Source organism: Schistocerca americana, chromosome 7 (assembly GCF_021461395.2).
Source record: "Schistocerca americana isolate TAMUIC-IGC-003095 chromosome 7, iqSchAmer2.1, whole genome shotgun sequence".
Classification (NCBI taxonomy): Eukaryota; Metazoa; Arthropoda; class Insecta; order Orthoptera; family Acrididae; genus Schistocerca; species Schistocerca americana.
The window spans coordinates 121,905,051-121,925,923 of NC_060125.1; the positions used below are offsets into that span (position 1 = coordinate 121,905,051).

Genomic DNA, 20,873 nt, shown 5'->3' on the forward strand with positions numbered 1-20,873 from the left:
GCGAAATATATCCAGCGGTAACGTTAGGTGACTCACTCTGTATACTGGAAGATTTAATTTGTGGCAGTGAGTTGTGAGAACGAGTCTTTGATTTTCTGTCCAACGTATACTATAGTGTATAGTATTTTCCACTGATGCTGAGATCTTCTTCGGTGGTAGTGATTCGTACGCACTTTGTTGTCAGATGCATTATTAATTCATTCTCATCATATTCCAGTTGCTGCCAATAGCCCATCAAACCGCAGCTAGTGTTTGTGGAAATTCTGTAGTCCACAACATTTTCGTAGTGGTACGTAGCTTGGCCTGTATCGTGAGAATGTCAACATACAAGTTAAAGGGTCCACGTTGTGACTGGACAGACGCTACTTCCAATACGGATGTTAACGCCCGCTGGTTATCCTAAGCGTAGTCTTACCTGTAAAGTCGAGTGACGTATTTCCGCAATAGAGCTAACATAGCAGATTCTTGTGTTGTGCTTTCTGAGTAAAACTGAGCGAAACTAAGGTGCTGTATGCTGCTGTGCGTCGTCGTTCTCCCCTTACTTGCCACTGCGCATGTGTAGTGTCTAATCGTTTTGTTATTTCTATTAGGGTGGTCGTGTCTGTAGGGTGGCGTAGTACAAGTTGCGTCTCTTCTCCGAAGAGATGAGCTTGTACTATTCCCTCTCTAGACAGGCAATAACATTATTGCCACGCACTTAATGCCAGTGGTTGTAAATACGTATTTCATAATTTTCATAGCAGCGGCAAGCGTCCACAGAAAATACCCCTACCATAATTATTACTGAGTGGCTGGTTATTAATACGCCTGAGTATAAATTCTTTTTGGTTTATTGAGTTACGTCTTACCTTCTCTCAAAACAGGATAGAGCACTATTCACTCTTTTGTGAAAATTGTGTAGGTAGTTCCTTTTTCTAGCAAATCATTCCACTCAAAAATCTTCCTTATTTTATATCTGACATATCACGGAATAGTTTTTATCTTCTTCCGTAATTTCATTCTGTCTTTCTAAATTTCGTAATATTTGAAATAAACAATCCATACACGATCCACGAGATTGTATTGTTCTGTATCCAAATATCGCAACGCTGATAAGGCTCCAGTTACTTAGCGAGAGTTAAGCAGTCTGTGCGATTTTCAGTGAAGTTACGGATTGTTCAGACTCTTCGTTAGGTGTCAGGTAAACATAAAGCGGTAGCTTTAGATGGCCAGAACTCTTTTTTATCGCAGTTCAGTTAAAATAATACAGAGTAACTGAAATTCACGTGAACATTAGTTAATCCGAACGTCAGCTACGTTTTACTACCACAGGTGAGCCATTTCCTTCCAAAGAGGGTAATGGTGGCTGAATGAGGCGGATATTATTGACGACTATTAATACATCCGGAAACGGGCGTTATCGTGTATTTTTCTGCCTGTGCGCATGACGCACCCACTGTTTCCTTGCTTTTCTCGCTTGACGCCTTGGGCGATCAGCGGTAGCCTGTGCTGCGCGAAGAGAAGTTCCTAATGTGGTAAAGTGAGGCAGCTGCAGCCATCGTTTTGATGTCATTTTATTACACTGCAGCCAGTTCGGTGACTCCGTACACAATCTTCAGCCCTTAACTGAAGCTGAGGCGTTGAACTTCAATAGTTTAAGCGATCCCATCAGTGGCGAACATCTATGAACTGGCTTCCGTACAATACTGTAAAAGCGATGTTGTATCTGTAGCCGTCATCTACCAGGTCAACTTGAATTCTTCGTTGACGGTTGCAGATACAACATCGGTTTTACAGTGTTGTACGGAAGCCAGTTCATAGATGTTTGTCACTGATGAGATCGCTTAAACGATTGAAGTTCAACGCCTCAGCTTCAGTTAAGGCCTGAAGATGGTGTAATGAGTCGCCGAAACTGGTTGCAGTATGATAAAATAACATCAACTCGATGGCTGCAAGTGTTTCATTTCATAATATAAGTGAACGACTAAAGTACCGCATATCATCAATCGCAAGGAGATACACACAAAAACTAGAAGTTCGCAAGGTCGTAATACTTCCAGGCGCCAAAGCTGCGCGTATAAACTGAGTGGTTTTGGATAAGCTGGCGGAGGGTGATGTAGCTCAACGTTTGTGTCGATTATAGATAGAGTCAGTCAAACATTTGAGAAAGGTTTGCTCCTATTTTAGGGAACCTTGTTTCATGATAATAGTGAAAAAACACAATGGGTTAATACCAACAATAGCTTTATTTCACCATCTATCTCATATATTTAGCAGGAAGAGTTTTTGTTCTGAATATCTCCTCCAAAAATCTACTAGATGCCTTGGGAGTCCTCTTCCGATCCGGATCAGTGATATCCACGTAGTGCAGTCCAAATCTCGTCCTTGAAACACAAAAAAAGCACAGTTTCAGTACATTATACAAAATTTGTCTTTCTGATCAAATAGTTTGTTCTGTGTGTTAGTGAATTTACCAGTTTCAAAATTACTAAAACAGCACAATCCTCTCACCGTTATGTAAACTTTTAGCGTTATTTAGGTAACAATGTTCCTTAATACTTAGAAATTAATTAACTTATATAAACCCCGATGAGGATGACGCTGAACATAATGTTAGTTGCAATCAGTAGTCTAAGATAGCTTACGTGAAACCGGTGCCCCACTCGAAGTTATCCAGAAGACTCCATGCGGTGTAGCCTATTACAGGGACGCCGTCCTCATTCATAGCGTTCAGCATCTCCGCCAAGTAGGCCTGACGAAAAGAAAAACAGTTAAATGTAGGTGATTTGCCCCGCTTGGCTAACGAATGTTTGCTGTATAGTTTGGAAGTACGAGAGAATCTACATTTGGTGTAATTAAAATTCCAAGCTCTTGTCATCTAGTGTGAGGAGAGAATCGTAAATTTTTTCTGGTGTCTTATAAATGTTTAGTGGGCTATCCAAGCCATCCATCCTCACAGCTTGGCCAGTACCTCATCTGCTTACTTCCAGAAATGTTGATTCTGGAGTTATGCAAGAGAACGTCTCTGAAATTTGGAAGTAAAGAGAGAGGTAACGGTCGAACTGAAGCTTTGGTGGAGTATTGTGGATTGTGCTTGGATAGCAGAGCCGCTGAAGCAATTGCTCGCGAAAGTCAGAGGTCTCACGTTCGAGTTCCACCCCGGTACACAGCTTTGGACTGCCCTTAAGTTTGAGATCAGCGCACACTCCGCTGCAGGATGGAAATTCATTCCGTCACGCACTATGATGCGTTTACTGCAGTTGGGACATGCGTTATCAGCGAATAATTATCCACAATATACTACCATTCACGTATCATCACTGATGGAGTAGTTATCATAAAGTTGGTGGATGAACAAGCTACAGCAAGAGAGGTTTCCTTATTGTAACAGACGAAAACTTTTTTTGCAGTTATCAGCAAGTCTCTCTGAGATGCAACGTCAGCAGCCCCTACAGTATGTGACTATTCTGAGTCACCTTCAGAAAAGAAAGGAAGTTGCTCACCGTCTCTCTTTATGGGGACTGGATCGCTCATCAGGTTTATAGTGCTTTCCTGATGTTGGAGTATTTGTAAAAGACATAAACATATATTCATTCGATTGAAACAAGTGTTTGGCTTCGACAGTACAACAGGGTTTGGTGCAATTCAGAATTCGAGTTCAGATCGTTCTGAATACTCGTAGGGGTGTAAGGAACGCTGCATGGAACAATTTCCGATGCAGTTGAAGAGTGAATTGCATTCATCAAGCCGAAACAAAAATGCTGGCAGTAAAACTGGTGTCGACGCAATGATTCAAAAAGCTCCACCATGCCGAAAGTATACAATTTTCGCTTAGCAAGATAATAAAAAATTAATATACAGTGTATTTCACATTTCATGTTACACACTTCTGAAGGCTGTAGAGGGCAGTTAGTAGATTAAGTATTACATGGGAGCCCATGTTCACAAACGCCATCCAGCCTGGTTACAATGGCTCTGAGCACTATGGGACTTAACATCTGAGGTCATCAGTCCCCTAGAAGTTAGAACTACTTAAACCTAACTAACCTTCACACACATCCATGCCCGTGGTAGGATTCGAACCTGCGACCGTAGCAGCAGCGCGGTTCCGGATTGAAGCGCGTAGAACCGCTCGGTCACAGACTGGTAAAACAGGACAGACGGCGTACTGTGGCGGAACTGACATCAAACTTGACTACTGGCCAGAGCACAAGTGCTTCTGAATACACACAGTGCACCGAACACTCCTAACTATGAGCCTTCGCAGACGACGATCAATGCATGTGCCAATGTTGACACCATGACGTCAGCAACTACGACAGACATGGGCACGTGACCATCGGCACTGGGTGTTGGCGCACAGGCGAAGCGTTGCATGGTTCCGATCTACATCTACCTTTATACTCCGCAAGCCACCCAACGGTGTGTTGTGGAGGGCACTTTACGTGCCACTGTCATTACCTCCCTTTCCTGTTCCAGTCGCGTATGGTTCGCGGGAAGAACGACTGTCTGAAAGCCTCTGTGCGTGCTCTAATCTCTCTGATTTTACATTCGTGATCTCCTCGGGAGGTATAAGTAGAGGGAAGCAATATATTCGATGCCTCATCCAGAAACGCACCCTCTCGAAACCTGGACAGCAAGCTTCACCGCGATGCAGAGCGCCTCTCTTGCAGAGTCTGCCACTTGAGTTTGTTAAACATCTCCGTAACGCCATCACGATTACCAAATAACCCTGTGACGAAACGCGCCGCTCTTCTTTGGATCTTCTCTATCTCCTCCGTCAACCCGATCTGGTACGGATCCCACACTGATGAGCAATACTCAAGTATAGGTCGAACGAGTGTTTTGTAAGCCACCTCCTTTGTTGATGGACTACATTTTCTAAGGATTCTCCCAATGAATCTCAACCTGGTACCCGCCTTACCAACAATTAATTTTATATGATCATTCCACTTCAAATCGTTCCGCACGCATACTCCCAGATATTTTACAGAAGTAACTACTACCAGTGTTTGTTCCGCTATCATACAATCATAGAATAAAGGATCCTTCTTTCTATGTATTCGCAATACATTACATTTGTCTATGTTAAGGGTCAGTTGCCACTCCCTGCACCAAGTGCCTATCCGCTGCAGATCTTCCTGCATTTCGCTACAATTTTCTAATGCTGCAACTTCTCTGTATACTACAGCATCATCCGCGAAAAGCCGCATGGGCCTTCCGACACTATCTACTAGGTCATTTATATATATTGTGAAAAGCAATGGTCCCATAACACTCCCCTGTGGCACGCCAGAGGTTACTTTAACGTCTGTAGACGTCTCTCCATTGATAACAACATGCTGTGTTCTGTTTGCTAAAAACTCTTCAATCCAGCCACACAGCTGGTCTGATATTCCGTAGGCTCTTACTTTATCAGGCGACAGTGCGGAACTGTATCGAACGCCTTCCGGAAGTCAAGAAAAATAGCATCTACCTGGGAGCCTGTATCTAATATTTTCTGGGTCTCATGAACAAATAAAGCGAGTTGGGTCTCACACGATCGCTGTTTCCGGAATCCATGTTGATTCCTACATAGTAGATTCTGAGTTTCCAAAAACGACATGATACTCGAGCAAAAAACATGTTCTAAAATTCTACAACAGATCGACGTCAGAGATATAGGTCTATAGTTTTGCGCATCTGCTCGACGACCCTTCTTGAAGACTGGGACTACCTGTGCTCTTTTCCAATCATTTGGAACCTTCCGTTCCTCTAGAGACTTGCGATACACGGCTGTTAGAAGGGGGGCAAGTTTTTTCGCGTACTCTGTGTAGAATCGAATTGGTATCCCGTCAGGTCCAGTGGACTTTCCTCTGTTGAGTGATTCCAGTTGCTTTTCTATTCCTTGGACACTTATTTGGATGTCAGCCATTTTTTCGTTTGTGCGAGGATTTAGAGAAGGAACTGCAGTGCGGTCTTCCTCTGTGAAACAGCTTTGGAAAAAGGTGTTTAGTATTTCAGCTTTACGCTTGTCATCCTCTGTTTCAATGCCATCATCATTCCGGAGTGTCTGGATATGCTGTTTCGAGCCACTTACTGATTTAACGTAAGACCAGAATTTCTTAGGATTTTCTGTCAAGTCGGTACCTAGTATTTTACTTTCGAATTCACTGAACGCTTCACGCATAGCCCTCCTTAGGCTAACTTTGACATCGTTTAGCTTCTGTTTGTCTGAGAGGTTTTGGCTGCGTTTAAACTTTGAGTGAAGCTCTCTTTGCTTTCGCAGTAGTTTCCTAACTTTGTTGTTGTACCACGGTGGGTTTTTCCCGTCCCTCACAGTTTTACTCGGCACGTACCTGTCTAAAACGCATTTTACGATTGCTTTGAACTTTTTCCATAAACACTCAACATTGTCAGTGTCGGAACAGAAATTTTCGTTTTGATCTGTTAGGTAGTCTGAAATCTGCCTTCTATTACTCTTGTTAAACAGATAAACCTTCCTCCCTTTTTTTATATTCCTATTCCATATTCAGGGATGCTGCAACGGCCTTATGATCACTGATTCCCTGTTCTGCGCTTACAGAGTCGAAAAGTTCGGGTCTGTTTGTTATCAGTAGGTCCAAGATGTTATCTCCACGAGTCGGTTCTCTGTTTAATTGCTCGAGGTAATTTTCGGATAGTGCACTCAGTATAATGTCACTCGATGCTCTGTCCCTACCACCCGTCCTAAACATCTGAGTGTCCCAGTCTATATCTGGTAAATTGAAATCTCCACCTAAGACTATAACATGCTGAGAAAATTTATGTGAAATGTATTCCAAATTTTCTCTCAGTTGTTCTGCCACTAATGCTGCTGAGTCGGGGGGTCGGTAAAAGGAGCCAATTATTAACTTAGCTCGGTTGTTGACACCTGTACAGCGGGACGGAGACAAGTTGGTGGGGGCTCCATTATGCTCTGGGGAAAACTGACGTGGGCATCCAGGGTCCAGTGGCACTCACAAGGCATCGTGACGACCTAGGAGTATCGTACACTGGTTGCAGACCACTTATATCCCTTAATGACGATGTTGTTTCCCGACGGCAGTGGCATTTTTCAACAAGATAATGCGCCATGTCACAAGGCCCAGAGTGTGATGGAGTGGTTCGAAAAACAAAATAGCGAGTTCCAATTGATATGCTGGCTCCCCATCTCCCTAGTTATGAACCCGATAGAACGCAGCTGGTGGCACGTGAGTGAACGTGGCGTCAGAGCTGATCGAATTCCTCCGCGGAATTCACGGGAATTATGTGACTAGTGTGTGCACATGTGGTGTGAGCTGCTCCAGCGAGCTACCAAGGCCTCACCCCTTCCATGCCACGACGTGTCGCCGCTGTTGTCTGTGGCAAAGATGGACGTAGCGGCTATTAGGTAGGTGGTCATAATGTTCTGGTTGATGAGTTTATAGTCAGGGCAATTCCGTGATGACCTCATAAACTTTGAGGGACGATGGAGACGGATAAATTCATCACTTAGAAGTAAGAGGCCCTGGTTCGGAAAGTTGCAAGTGAAAATCATTGTGATACTTCTAACAGTGGAACACATGTACGGGTACTGTAGTTGCTGAGAATGTAGGGTAGACAGCTTTTAGAGGAGTGACTAGGGCCTCCCAACGGTTGGACCGTTAGCCGGGTGCAAGTCTTTCGATTTGACACTACTTTGGCGACTTGCGCGTCGATGGGTTATAAATGATGATGATTAGGACAACATAACACCTAGTCCCCGAGCGGAGAAAATCTCCGACCCAGCCGGGAATCGAACTCGGGCCCTTAGAATTGACATTCTGTCGCGCTGACCACTCAGCTACCGGCGGTGGATACTTTTAGAGGTGATATCACGGACCAAGACAAGGAAAAACGTCTAGTAGACATGGGCACTAAAATGCATGCCTAAGTAGCTATGAGCACTTGTTCATCTGTGCTAGTGCGAAACACTTCTCCTCCATTGAACAAGGGCTCATAGCTACTCAGGTAGGCATTTTAGGGTCCATGTTACCAGACGTTTCGTCTTGTCTTGGTCCGTACTACCACTTCTGAAATTTGCCTACCCTACATTCTTAGCAACAACAACACCGGTACATGTATTCCACTGTAGGAGGTACCACAATGATTTCCGCTTGTCACTTTCACCTCGTTTGTTTCCGAACCAAGGACTCTCACCTCAAATTGACATATTTATCCTTGAGAGTTTTTAGCGTCATCACGGAATAACCCCTATATACATACATTTACAGGCGCCGGCGTCTCTAAGTTCTGCGCTCTGTAGCGTCGCTGGATCACGTTTCTGGACTTGGGTTCCTATGTGAAACTTGATGTACTAAGTCCCCTCTACAACCTCTAGAAGTTTGTAACATGAGCCGGCCGCGGTGGCCGTGCAGTTCTAGGCGCTTCAGTCTGGAACCGCGGGACTGCTACGGTCGCAGGTTCGAATCCTGCCTCGGGCATGGATGTGTGTGATGTCCTTAGGTTAGTTAGGTTTAAGTAGTTTTAAGTTCTAGGGGACTGATGACCTAAGATGTTAAGTCCCATAGAGCTCAGAGCCATTTTTTTGTAACATGAATTGTGAAAAGCCCTGTGGAATGTGTGTGGAATCTCTACCTATATTCATGATTTTTTTTTCTGTGGAAATATGAATATAGTCTCCCCCGTTTTTCTTCGGCCTAGTACATCGATTGTGCATCTTTCTCGTGTGGATGGTTAGAGATCTGGAAGAAAAACTGACGGTAAAATCTGGTGACGTGCAACTGCCTTCTCCTCTCTAACAGCAAAAACTGAGCTTATCATCTCCGTCCGGCTAGGCGATCGCTTGTACTCCTCATTATTCGGGACTCTGCAGAAAGATTTGGGGGCAACACCGGCTCATAGGTTGCTGGACGGCACCATCTCTCAACTCCCTTCCGACCAATAACTGAGGATTAAATTTGTTTCCACAAGAAAGAATCGAACCGGCTACTATCAAGTCACCCGCCACTGCTTCCTTCACGGAGCTTGCCTTCAGAAGTGACTATTTCTGTACTTGCTGGTTGCAAGGGGGATATACTCGTCGTGACATAACTGTACTTCAGCGAGACCCACGACGAATGCGTATCTGCAGGTTTCAATCTACACACAATTCGTAGGATCATCGCCGTTACCCACTGATATTCTGAAAAATTACGTACTCCGAAAAAATGATAATGCAAACCATTATCTAATTAAAAAAATGCTCTTTAGCGGCCATTGAATGGAGTATTTTGATAGTAGTTTTTACGAGTTATGGACAAATACATCGAGAAACATAGACAAAAGTGCCTGCTGATGATATCATCATGCAGCCACTGTGGTCCATGCCGCCGAAAGTTGCACCATTTTGTCGAAAGTTATCACATCGCCAGCGAATACAGCAGCTGAACAAGCTAGGAGAAGCATTTTGCAGAGGAGGCGACTTGCAGTACCGCAAGAGACAGCGATAAAGCTCAGCGATTTTTCTGTTCTCAACAACAAAAGATTCAGGAACGGCGAATTGGAAATCGATGAAACACGCAACAAAAAAGCCTTCCTCCATGCGTGAACACGTATCAATGGAAAGAGACACGCTTTTCTAAGATTACTCAGTATAGAAGGTGAAAGGTATCAGCGTCTCCATTCTCAAAAGAGGCCTGGAGTACAGTTGAGGTATTACAGTCACCTTCCAGTTCCAAAAAGAATTGGTGGTAGTACTAGATTGCCATGCAACTCAGAAACCACTGCATTGAACTCATCCATCTGTAGCTTTTACCACCTCCAAAGGACTACATATGACATTTGGCCCCGTTGCTGATAAGCTATCCACCTCCATGTACCTTAGATCTACACTGTGCTGTGACATCTGCTTTCTGTGCTGTACGTAGAGGTTTTATACGACATTAAGCCTCGTACTATGAGCTGAGGAGGAGAACCTCCCGTCATTTTGACCCACAAGGGTCCACTGCTGTAAGTAGCGTTCCGCAGCTGTCGGTCGCTTCTGTGACGGTGGGCGACAAAAGTGACGAAGATCCACTGGTCATTCCAGTGATGTGGAACGTGTCGTTGTGGCGCCTGTAACAACGTAATGCGTGTGAACCTTAACACACGTACCGCATTTTTTTATGTGACGAACCGAGAATTACGGTTTCTTCAGTGAGTTATCATTCACCTCTCAGTATTAGTTTCTCGAAGTATGAATTCTGTAAACTATCAGAGAGCGCTGGCCAAGTTCCTGTAAGCCATGCCGTTCTAACAGGCTGAAAGTGATCAATATCTCGCATGATGTTACAACGAAGTGAAGCTCCTATCTCAGTCACGTTCGAAATGAAGCGAGAGAAGGTATTAATGTATCAAATGCCACGATCTCAATGAACTGAGTATTTTTTGTATGAATTACTGATAACCATGCAATACGTAAATTATTGCACTGAAGTTGGTCACGATGAGTGAGGAGAGGAATAACATGAAAAATTAACAACACTCTCGCAAAAAGTAGGGCGTGTGTCGCCGAAGATCGACGCCACGTCGCTATGTCGCCACGAAACTAGAGGCAAGTGGTTTCGCGTGTACGTCGAAATGCGCGTCAGCTTGAGACACTTACACCGTAGTAGTCTATCCGCCCCTGGTCGTCCAGCTCTCCCGTGTCGGACCAGCCGTTCTCCATGACGAAGATGGGGTACCCTGGGTACTGCTGGACCAGCCAGTTGAGGGTCTTGCGGAAGCCCCACGGCACACTCTGCAAAAAGACAAATCACACGTAAGTACACAGGCTAGTGATTGGCTGTCATCATCATTTGGCGTGGAAATTCAACATATATTGTCAGTTACAGTCTACACAAATTAATAAGTAGCTGAAGAGAACGTGCTACAAATAATTTCCAGTAAAAGATCTACTGAAACAAAGCTTCAATTTTAAATGGCTACAGAAATGTTTAACGCTTTCGACTCTGACGATCTTCCGAGAGAGATCACCAGCGCATGCGACTATTCTTCCTCACTGCATTCGTAAGGCGTAGTTAACTTTCAAGAAAGGCAGCTAATGGTTGCGCACTGTGGGTCAAAGTCGCCCAGAGGACAGAATTCCGGGATACAAAGAAACACAGAAGAAGAAAGAAAGTACTAACCTGACTGTAGGAGATGAAAGTGACCACCTGACGCTCTTGGGAGCTGGTCAGAAAATTGCCGAAGGCGGATGGACGCTGGACTGCTGGCATTGCTGCAGTCTCATCCGAAATGTCCTGCTGCAGGTCTTGAAGACTATGAGGGTTGTTCGGATACAACTTAGACTTGGGGGCTCCCGGCAGAAAGTAGTCGCACGCTGACATGACCTGTGGGGCCACCGGACTGACCTTTGACAAAGTCTTCACGCCTGACACAGTTAGCAAAGTGCTACAAGGTTCGGCCGGTTGTATGGGCAGTTGCTCCATCCTGTTGGAGATAACTGTAGGTCTTTTCCTTCTCCGTTAATGCTGCCACAAATGATCGTCCAATCGTATCCTGGCCACTTTTATTTGCCCCACCCTGCATTTTCTAAATTGGGGGGACGGGGTACTAGTTCATTAATGTTTTCATGAAAGACTATCACGATCACTACATGAAAGACTATTCACTGTCACTGTGAAGAATACCTTAGACCGTTTTATAACCACAGGCTGTTGGAGCTTTCTCACATTTCTAACAGACTGCTGGATCTCGGTGCTCTTCGTGTTGTCCATTAATCTTGTGGCGCTGCCGAAGCATAAAAACGTAAGTCTAGATTGAACAGGTCGCTAGTTTTCAATCGAAAGAAAGTAATCTTAAGTCACGTGGCCGAGCGGCTAAAGGCGCTACAGTCTGGAACCGCACGACCGTTACGGTCGCAGGTTCGAATCCTGCCTCGGGCATGGATGTGTGTGATGTCCTTAGGTTAGTTAGGTTTAAGCAGTTCTAAGTTCTAGGGGACTTATGACCGCAGCAGTTGAGTCCCATAGTGCTCAGAGCCATTTGAACCATTTTTTTCTTAAGTCACGTATGTGAAGCGTTTAAACTTCGGCTGACTTTAATTACCGCATGACAGCATTAGGCACATGCAGGGCTTTCATAAGTATCGACTGTGCTGATGAAGAGATGAAGACTTTCTAGTCGGTTTCAGAAGTAGCAGGTCTCATATGACGTTGATGCTTACTTGAATCACTTGACGCGAACGGCAAAATGTCTTTTAAAACGCTTAACGCCCATCTTCCTTATCACTGTCCAACGGGGCCAGAGCGCTGGTTCCAGTCTTCCCAGCAACGCGCTAGACTACAGTGGTGTGTTGAACATCGTGACCGCGACCATCGGCCGGTGTACATGGTGATTCTGTGACATCAGTGCCGAGCGACGGGATCCTCAGCGAATGCTACTACAGTAAAACTTAAACTCCGCCCAAACAGGTCCAACGGTACCGACCGGCCGCCATGTCATCCTCACGGCCCTATTCTGTATCGTTCATGCCGATCGGTGTAGTAGGTTAGTCTCGGTAGTGACGTCATTTTCGGTTCTTTATCGAAATATCCTATTCAGTAAGCTTCTGAGATTTGTTACCGGACGGTCCTCCCACCGATTTTAAGACAATTGTACCGAGAGGTTTTGGATTTCGGTCTGGCACTGTCGATCAGTGAGCTGTGGTTTATGTACACCTATAATTTGTTATTTTAAACATATTTAGAGGTTTTAGCTTTGGATTTAGTGATTGTGTTACTAAAGAATCGCCAGAGGACGCGTCCGGTTGGAAAGTGAGTTCATAATTGACTATTTTCCTTTGTTAGAAATATGGTTAGGTTAGGTTGTTACTGTGAATGATTACAGCCAAAAAAACAAAACTTTTCGGTCAATATTTTCTCAAAATACGTGTTATCTTTATGCAAATAAGAGTTTAAACATAATTAAATATCAAGACATCGGCTCTGCTTACGTTTATTACATGAGTGTGAACTGACGTTACTAGTGCCTTTGTGTACTTTTCCCCACAATTGGGTTAGTTAGTAACTATCGAAACGTGTTTACAACTTTAAAGTAACAATAGAAAGCAAATATGTGAAGCCTGATATTGGAAACCTTCCAAACTATCACGCATTTATGACTTAAGCAGCACCGTTTGGCAACGAAGTCAGCCTACGTCCCTCTGCACAATACAACATGAATTGACCACTACGTGTCTGTTGGTTGGCGTGGCCAAGTGGTTAGCGCGCGGGACTGCGATACGAAAGGACATGGGTTCGTAGATGCAAAAGTTTTTTTCTTCCTATTCATATATGCGACACGTTCTGAGGCATTGTCATTCGTGTAAGTTTTTTCTGCAGTATTCGTTATTACGTACATGTAAGAGCGCACTTCTTCAGTAATGATTTCGTGATTTCTGCGTGTTTAAAATACGAAATATGAAATTGTTGGAGATGAAATTGCTGTGAGTGAAGCAGCCGACAGTGACCTTTATACACTCCTGGAAATTGAAATAAGAACACCGTGAATTCATTGTCCCTGGAAGGGGAAACTTTATTGACACATTCATGGGGTCAGATACATCACATGATCACACTGACAGAACCACAGGCACATAGACACAGGCAACAGAGCATGCACAATGCCGGCACTAGTACAGTGTATATCCACCTTTCGCAGCAATGCAGGCTGCTATTCTCCCATGGAGACGATCGTAGAGATGCTGGATGTAGTCCTGTGGAACGGCTTGCCATGCCATTTCCACCTGGCGCCTCAGTTGGACCAGCGTTCGTGCTGGACGTGCAGACCGCGTGAGACGACGCTTCATCCAGTCCCAAACATGCTCAATGGGGGACAGATCCGGAGATCTTGCTGGCCAGGGTAGTTGACTTACACCTTCTAGAGCACGTTGGGTGGCACGGGATACATGCGGACGTGCATTGTCCTGTTGGAACAGCAAGTTCCCTTGCCGGTCTAGGGATGGTAGAACGATGGGTTCGATGACGGTTTGGATGTACCGTGCACTATTCAGTGTCCCCTCGACGATCACCAGTGGTGTACGGCCAGTGTTGGAGATCGCTCCCCACACCATGATGCCGGGTGTTGGCCCTGTGTGCCTCGGTCGTATGCAGTCCTGATTGTGGCGCTCACCTGCACGGCGCCAAACACGCATACGACCATCATTGGCACCAAGGCAGAAGCGACTCTCATCGCTGAAGACGACACGTCTCCATTCGTCCCTCCATTCACGCCTGTCGCGACACCACTGGAGGCGGGCTGCACGATGTTGGGGCGTGAGCGGAAGACGGCCTAACTGTGTGCGGGACCGTAGCCCAGCTTCATGGAGACGGTTGCGAATGGTCCTCGCCGATACCCCAGGAGCAACAGTGTCCCTAATTTGCTGGGAAGTGGTGGTGCGGTCCCCTACGGCACTGCGTAGGATCCTACGGTCTTGGCGTGCATCCGTGCGTCGCTGCGGTCCGGTCCCAGGTCGACGGGCACGTGCACCTTCCGCCGACCACTGGCGACAACATCGATGTACTGTGGAGACCTCACGCCCCACGTGTTGAGCAATTCGGCGGTACGTCCACCCGGCCTCCCGCATGCCCACTATACGCCCTCGCTCAAAGTCCGTCAACTGCACATACGGTTCACGTCCACGCTGTCGCGGCATGCTACCAGTGTTTAAGACTGCGATGGAGCTCCGTATGCTACGGCAAACTGGCTGACACTGACGGCGGCGGTGCACAAATGCTGCGCAGCTAGCGCCATTCGACGGCCAACACCGCGGTTCCTGGTGTGTCCGCTGTGACGTGCGTGTGATCATTGCTTGTACAGCCCTCTCGCAGTGTCCGGAGCAAGTATGGTGGGTCTGACACACCGGTGTCAATGTGTTCTTTTTTCCATTTCCAGGAGTGTATTTTTTCTTGTCAGAAATAATTCACCATTTTTTCCGAATATGTAGCGACTTCCGAGTATGCGGTTAGACAGAAATCTAAGAGCACAACTTAAATTACTGGGAAAGTAACTAGAAGCAGTCATCTTCATAATCTTGCTTGTAACAAGTATTTATCTGCGATCGAATCCTCAACCACTGTAGACGGAGATGAAAGATCTCTGCCGTAATATTGTCAGACTTTAGCACCATATACGAAACATTTTCATTCATGAGATGCATGTTATAAAGTTCAACGAACTGCAGGAACTCTCGAAAATGCGTTTTTTTTGTCAATTTTGTTTTTAAGACCCAAACAGTTGACTCATCATATAGGGAAGTGGGCTGCTTAATCATCTGGATATCTAGGAGCGTGTTATAACCACATTCTGTTTATCTTCCTATTCTTTGAAACTCTCAGAATCAGTTTTTCGGGTGTTTTTATAGATGTATTAGTACAATGTGGTACTACACACTATTCCTAACTCATTCACACTGGCATCGTGTTTTGAATTTTACGTTTCAGAAAATAAGATGATATAATGCTGCATTTACAATCTGCAGAATACAGTCAAGTACGCTATCGTTGTTATGCATGCTTGGAAACATGCGGTCAGAGAAACTGTAAAAAATTTTATGCATTTCAGCTGAGAATCATGGAAATAGATATACTGCGCCTGATACTGTTAAGGAGGAGGCAAGGGCGATGATGGCGGGCACGTCAGCTCGATGTAATGCGGCGTCATGCGTTATGGCAACGTAAACGCAATTTTCAGTACTTGGAAGAATAGCGCGCCTGTGTCGTCTGCTAACCGCTTTGTGGTGGTGGCTCTGTGCGCACTGCAGTGCGCATGCGCGGATCTGTGGCCGCTTGCTTTTGATTGGCTTGCGCGATACGAACCGACAACAGCGCTTCGGTTCTCTAGGCCCGAACGGTATCGCTACCGAAATGCATACTGAATAACGCAGAGACTTTAATTCGAGTACTAGACCGTTCGGTGCTGTTGAGTACCGAAATGGGCACAATGGCGGAAAGATACAGAATAGGCACCCAATTCACAGGCGTCGCTGGAAGTGGATATGGAGGGGCATGTGGTCAGTACACCTCTCTCCCGGCCGTATGTCAGTTTATGAGACCGGAGCCGCTACTTCTCAACCAAGCAGCTCCTCAGTTTGTCTCACAAGGGCTGAGTGCACTGCTCTTACCAACAGCGCTCGCCATACTGGATGGCCACCCATTCAAGTGCCAGCCCAGCCCGACAGCGCTTAACTTCCGTGAAATGACGGGAACCAGTGTTACCAGTGCGGCAAAGCCGTTATGCTATTACCATACTGTGCTTTTTTTCTTTATTACTTAAATTATCTGAGCGATACCTTTAGCAAGAATTCGTATGTCCAGGAGAGAATCTCACTTACAGTTTGTCAGGAAGTCGCATTACGCTAAGAAGTATGTTGAAGAGTAACAATACTTATTCTTTAATGATATGACATAGGTGAAGTTTTGCTATTCGTTCTCAATATAACGAATTTTGCTTTTGATTTTTCTAATATTTACGTCGTCGGAAAATCTCCTTTGAAGTAAAAGAGACCAAAGTTATACATTTACAAGCACTATAATGAGTCTCCAAAAAAATTGCGAACTGCATTTTATTGCTGTGTAATTTATCTTGCGCAAAAGGAGGTAAATTGCATTAACACCGGAGTTCAGCTGACAATTTCATGTTAGCCTGTATTCCTGCTTTTCTTCTGCAAATTTTAGTAGTTTTCATCCAGTACTCAAATTTTTTAAGTGGAGTAATTCTTCTCTAATATTATTTGCCTGCAAGGTCGATAAATAATTCGTCTGTATTCCTTACCTAACTGCTGTAGATTGTGAACTGAAGAGACAGTAACTAGTATAAAAGAAGCAAGGGATGCTGATCTGGGTGCCTTTAGTCAATGTAAACTTGTTTGATTTTCCAAATATCTTATTTACTGAAACGTTTCTGTATATTAAGCAATGAAAGCTGCATAAGACTCATAGATACCGTTGTTGTTGTTGTTGTTGTGGTCTTCAGTCCAGAGATTGGTTTGATGCAGCTCTCCATGCTACTCTATCCTGTGCAAGCTTCTTCATCTCCAAGTTACTACTGCACCCTACATCTTTCTGAATCTGCTTAGTGTTTCATCTCTTGGTCTCCCTCTACGATTTTTACCCTCCACGCTGCCCTCCAGTACTAAATTGGTGATCCCTTCATGCCTCAGAACATGTCATACCAACCTATCCTTTCCTCTAGTCAAGTTGTGCCACAAATTCCTTTTCTCCTCAATTCTACTCAGTACCTCTTCATTAGTTACGCGATGTATCCCTCTAATATTCAGCATTCTTCTGTAGCACCACCTATTCTCTTCTGGTCTAAGCTGTTTATCGTCCATGTTTCACATGCATACATCGCTACACTCCATACAAATAATTTTAGAAAAGACTTCTTCAGAAACGCTTTTCTTGCCATAGCCAGTCTACATTTCATATCCTCTCTACTGCGACCATCATCAGTTATTTTGCTCCTCAAATAGAAAAACTCGTCTACTACTTTAATTGTCTCATTTCCTAATCTAATTCCCTCTGCATCACTTGATTTAATCAGACTACACTCCATTATCCTTGTTTTGTTTATGTTGATGTTCATCTTATATCCTTTCAACATACTGCCTGTTCCTTTCAACTGCTCTTCCTGGTCCTCTGCTGTCTCTGACAGAATTACAATATCAATGGCAAACTTCAAAGTTTTTATTTCTCCTCCAGGGTTTTTAATTTCTAGCCCAATTTATTTTGTTTCCTTCACTGCTTGCTCAATATACAGATTGAATAACATCGGGGATAGGCTACAACCCTGTCTCACTCCCTTCCCAACTACTACTTCCCTTTCATGCCCCCCGAGTTTTATAACTGTTATCTGGTTTGTGTACAAATTGTAAATAGCCCTTCGTTCCCTGTATTTGACCCCTTGCCACCTTCAGAATTTGAAAGAGAGTCTGCCAGTCAAAATTGTCAAAAGTTTTCTCTGAGTCTGCAAATGCTAGAAACATATGTTTACCTGTCTTCTAAGAGGAGACGTAGTGTCAGTATTGCCTCACGTGTTCCTACATTTCTACTGAATACAAACTAAGGTCGGCTTCTACCACTTTTTTCCATTCGTCTGTAAAGAATTCGTGATACTATTTTGCAACCGTGACTTATTAAGCTGATAGTTCGGTAATTTTCACACATGCCATCACCTGTTTTCTTTGGGATTTGAATTATTATGTTCTTCTTGAAGTCTTAGGGTATTTCGCCTGTCTCATACATCTTGCTCACCACATGGTAGAATTTTGTCAGGGTTGGCTCTCCGAATGCTATCAGTAGTTGTAATGGAATGTTGTCTACTCCCGGGGCCTTGTTTCGACTTAGGTCTTTCAGTGCTCTGTCTCATTCTTCAAGCAGTATCCTATCTCCCATATCATCTTTACTTACGTCCTCTTCGATTTCCGTAATATCCGTACATCTCCCTTGTATAGAGCCTCTATATACTCCTTCCATCTTTCTGCTTTCCCTTCTTTGCTTAGAACTGATTTTCCACCTGACCTCTTGCTATTCGTACAAATGGTTCTCTTTTCTCCAAAGGTCTCTTTAATTTTCCTGTAGGCATTATCTGTCGTACACCTAGTAATATATGCCTCTACATCCTTACATTTGACTTCTAGCCATTCCTGCTTAGCCATTTTGCACTTCCTGTCGATCTCATTTTTGAGACGTTTGTATTGCTTTTTGCCTGCTTCAGATACTGTTAGAAAAACTTAAATCGCCCGAGAGATCTGTGTCTCGCTGCTATTCAACATTTATTTTGCGTTATTTCCGTCGGAAGCGACCTAAGGAGTCCAAAGCGGACACAACGTCGACGCCTGACACAATGGAGAGACAGTAAGGAAAGATTTCGACAGGGGTGTAGGTGTAGACTTATGGTAGAGTACGGACCCTGAGCCAGGAAGAGGCAGCGAGCGGATAGTCCGTGTAGTCGCCGGCCACGGCGCCGGCGTCTAGCTCCATGGACGGGTTGGAGCCGCTGACGCCCTCGGTGGTGGGGTAGCTGGTGTAGTGGTTCAGCCCGAAGAAGTCCGCCGTCCCTGCGACAGGGTGAGAAACATTCAGGAGGGACTAGCGAACATTTGGCTGAAGCGTAAGTGCAAGATTACAATAAATAAAATTACTGTGTGATACAATGCTACGTAACTCACCGCATTTTCATACGTCTTATGCAACAAAATTCAGTTCTGAAGCAACATAAGATACATTTTCCACCACTACACAAAATTACCTGATACTGTTTGTCTTTTTTCATATCACGCCCTTTTCTTACATTTACTTTATCAGTTTTCTCCCTATGGTTAAAGTTTTTTGTATTTGGTTCCTGTCTTAGAAATTATACCCAGCTTTATTAATGTGTGTTGTAAGTAAGAAACATCTTTTATCCGCAAAGGCTTATAGGAAACAATTACAATTTTGTAATCCTCTGATAGAACGGCGTCCTTTGGTGTACATCCCAATAATATACACTACTGGCCATTAAAATAGCTACACTTCGAAGATGACGTGCTACAGACGCGAAATTTAACCGACAGGAAGAAGATGCTGTGATATGCAAATGATTAGCTTTTCAGAGCATTCACACAATGTTGCCGCCGGTGGCGACACCTACAACGTGCTGACATGAGCAAAGTTTCCAGCCGTCCTCTCATACACAAACAGCAGTTGACCGGCGTTCCGTGGTAAAATGTTGTTGTGATGCCTCGTGTATGGAGGAGAAATGCGAACCATCACGTTTCCGACTTTGATAAAGGTCGGATTGTAGCCTATCGCGATTGTGCTGGATCCCAAGAGCCTGGTATCACTAGCAGTCGAGATGATAGTCATTTTATCCGCATGCTGTAACGGATCGTGCCGCCACGTCTCTATCCCTGATTCAACAGATTGGGACGTTTGCAAGGCAACAACGATCTGCACTAACAGTTCGACGACGTTTGCAGCAGCATGGACTATCAGCTCGGAGACCATGCCTGTGGTTACCCTTGACGCTGCATGACACACAGGAGCGCCTGCGGTGGTGCACTCAACGACGAACCTGGGTGCACGAATGGCAAAACGTCATTTTTTCGGATGAATCCAGGTTCGTTCTGTTTACAGCATCATGATGGTCGCATCCGTGTTTGGCGACATCGCGTTGAACGCATGTCTGAAGCGTGTATTCGTCATCGCCATACTGGCGTATCACCCAGCGTGATGGTATGGGGTGCCATTGGTTACACGTCTCGGTCACCTCTTGTTCGCATTGACGGCACTTTGAACAGTGGACGTTAGATTGCAGATGTGTTACGGTCCGTGGCTCGACCCTTCATTCGATCCCTACGAAACCCTACATTTCTGCACGATAATGCACGACCACATGTTGCAGGTCCTGTTCGGGCCTTTCTGGATACAGAAAATGTTCGACTGCTGCCCTGGCCAGCACATTCTCCAGATCTCTCACCAATTGAAAACGTCTGGTCAATGGTGGCCGAGCAACTAGCTCGTCACAATACGCTAGTCACTACTCATGATGAACTGTGGTATGGTGTTGAAGGTGCATGGGCAGCTGTACCTGTACACGCCATCCAAGCTCTGTTTGACTCAATGCCCAGGCTTATCAAGGTCGTCATTACGGCCAGAGGTGGTTGTTCTGGGTACTGATGGCTCAGGATCCATGCAGCCAAATTGCGTGAATATGTAATTACATGTCAGTTCTAGTATAATATATTTGTCCAATGAATGCCCGTTTATATCTGTATTTCTTCTTGGTGTAGCAATTTTAATGGCCAGTAGTGTACTTAGATTTTTATTCTGGCACTTTTTTAAAAGTGTTTTAGCCTCTTTCCATTCCATTCAACCCTGTTCAGTCATAGCGTTCCAAATTAACGACGATACGAAACTGTAGTGTCTGTTTTG

The 20,873-nt window shown here is 44.7% G+C and overlaps 1 protein-coding gene across 1 annotated transcript in view; it reads right to left on the minus strand.

Annotated features, from left to right (window-relative positions):
- Positions 1 to 2,206: 2,206 nt before the first annotated feature.
- Positions 2,207 to 20,873, minus strand: part of LOC124622400 (myrosinase 1-like) — a 107,268-nt gene continuing 88,601 nt past the window's right edge. The window contains exons 8-11 of the mRNA XM_047148088.1: positions 18,870 to 19,018; positions 10,583 to 10,717; positions 2,625 to 2,731; positions 2,207 to 2,363 (exon numbers count right to left, since the gene is read on the minus strand). Of these exons, the coding sequence (XP_047004044.1) occupies positions 2,237 to 2,363; positions 2,625 to 2,731; positions 10,583 to 10,717; positions 18,870 to 19,018 (518 nt within the window). The 3' untranslated portion in view covers positions 2,207 to 2,236. The remainder of the gene's footprint in view (positions 2,364 to 2,624; positions 2,732 to 10,582; positions 10,718 to 18,869; positions 19,019 to 20,873) is intronic.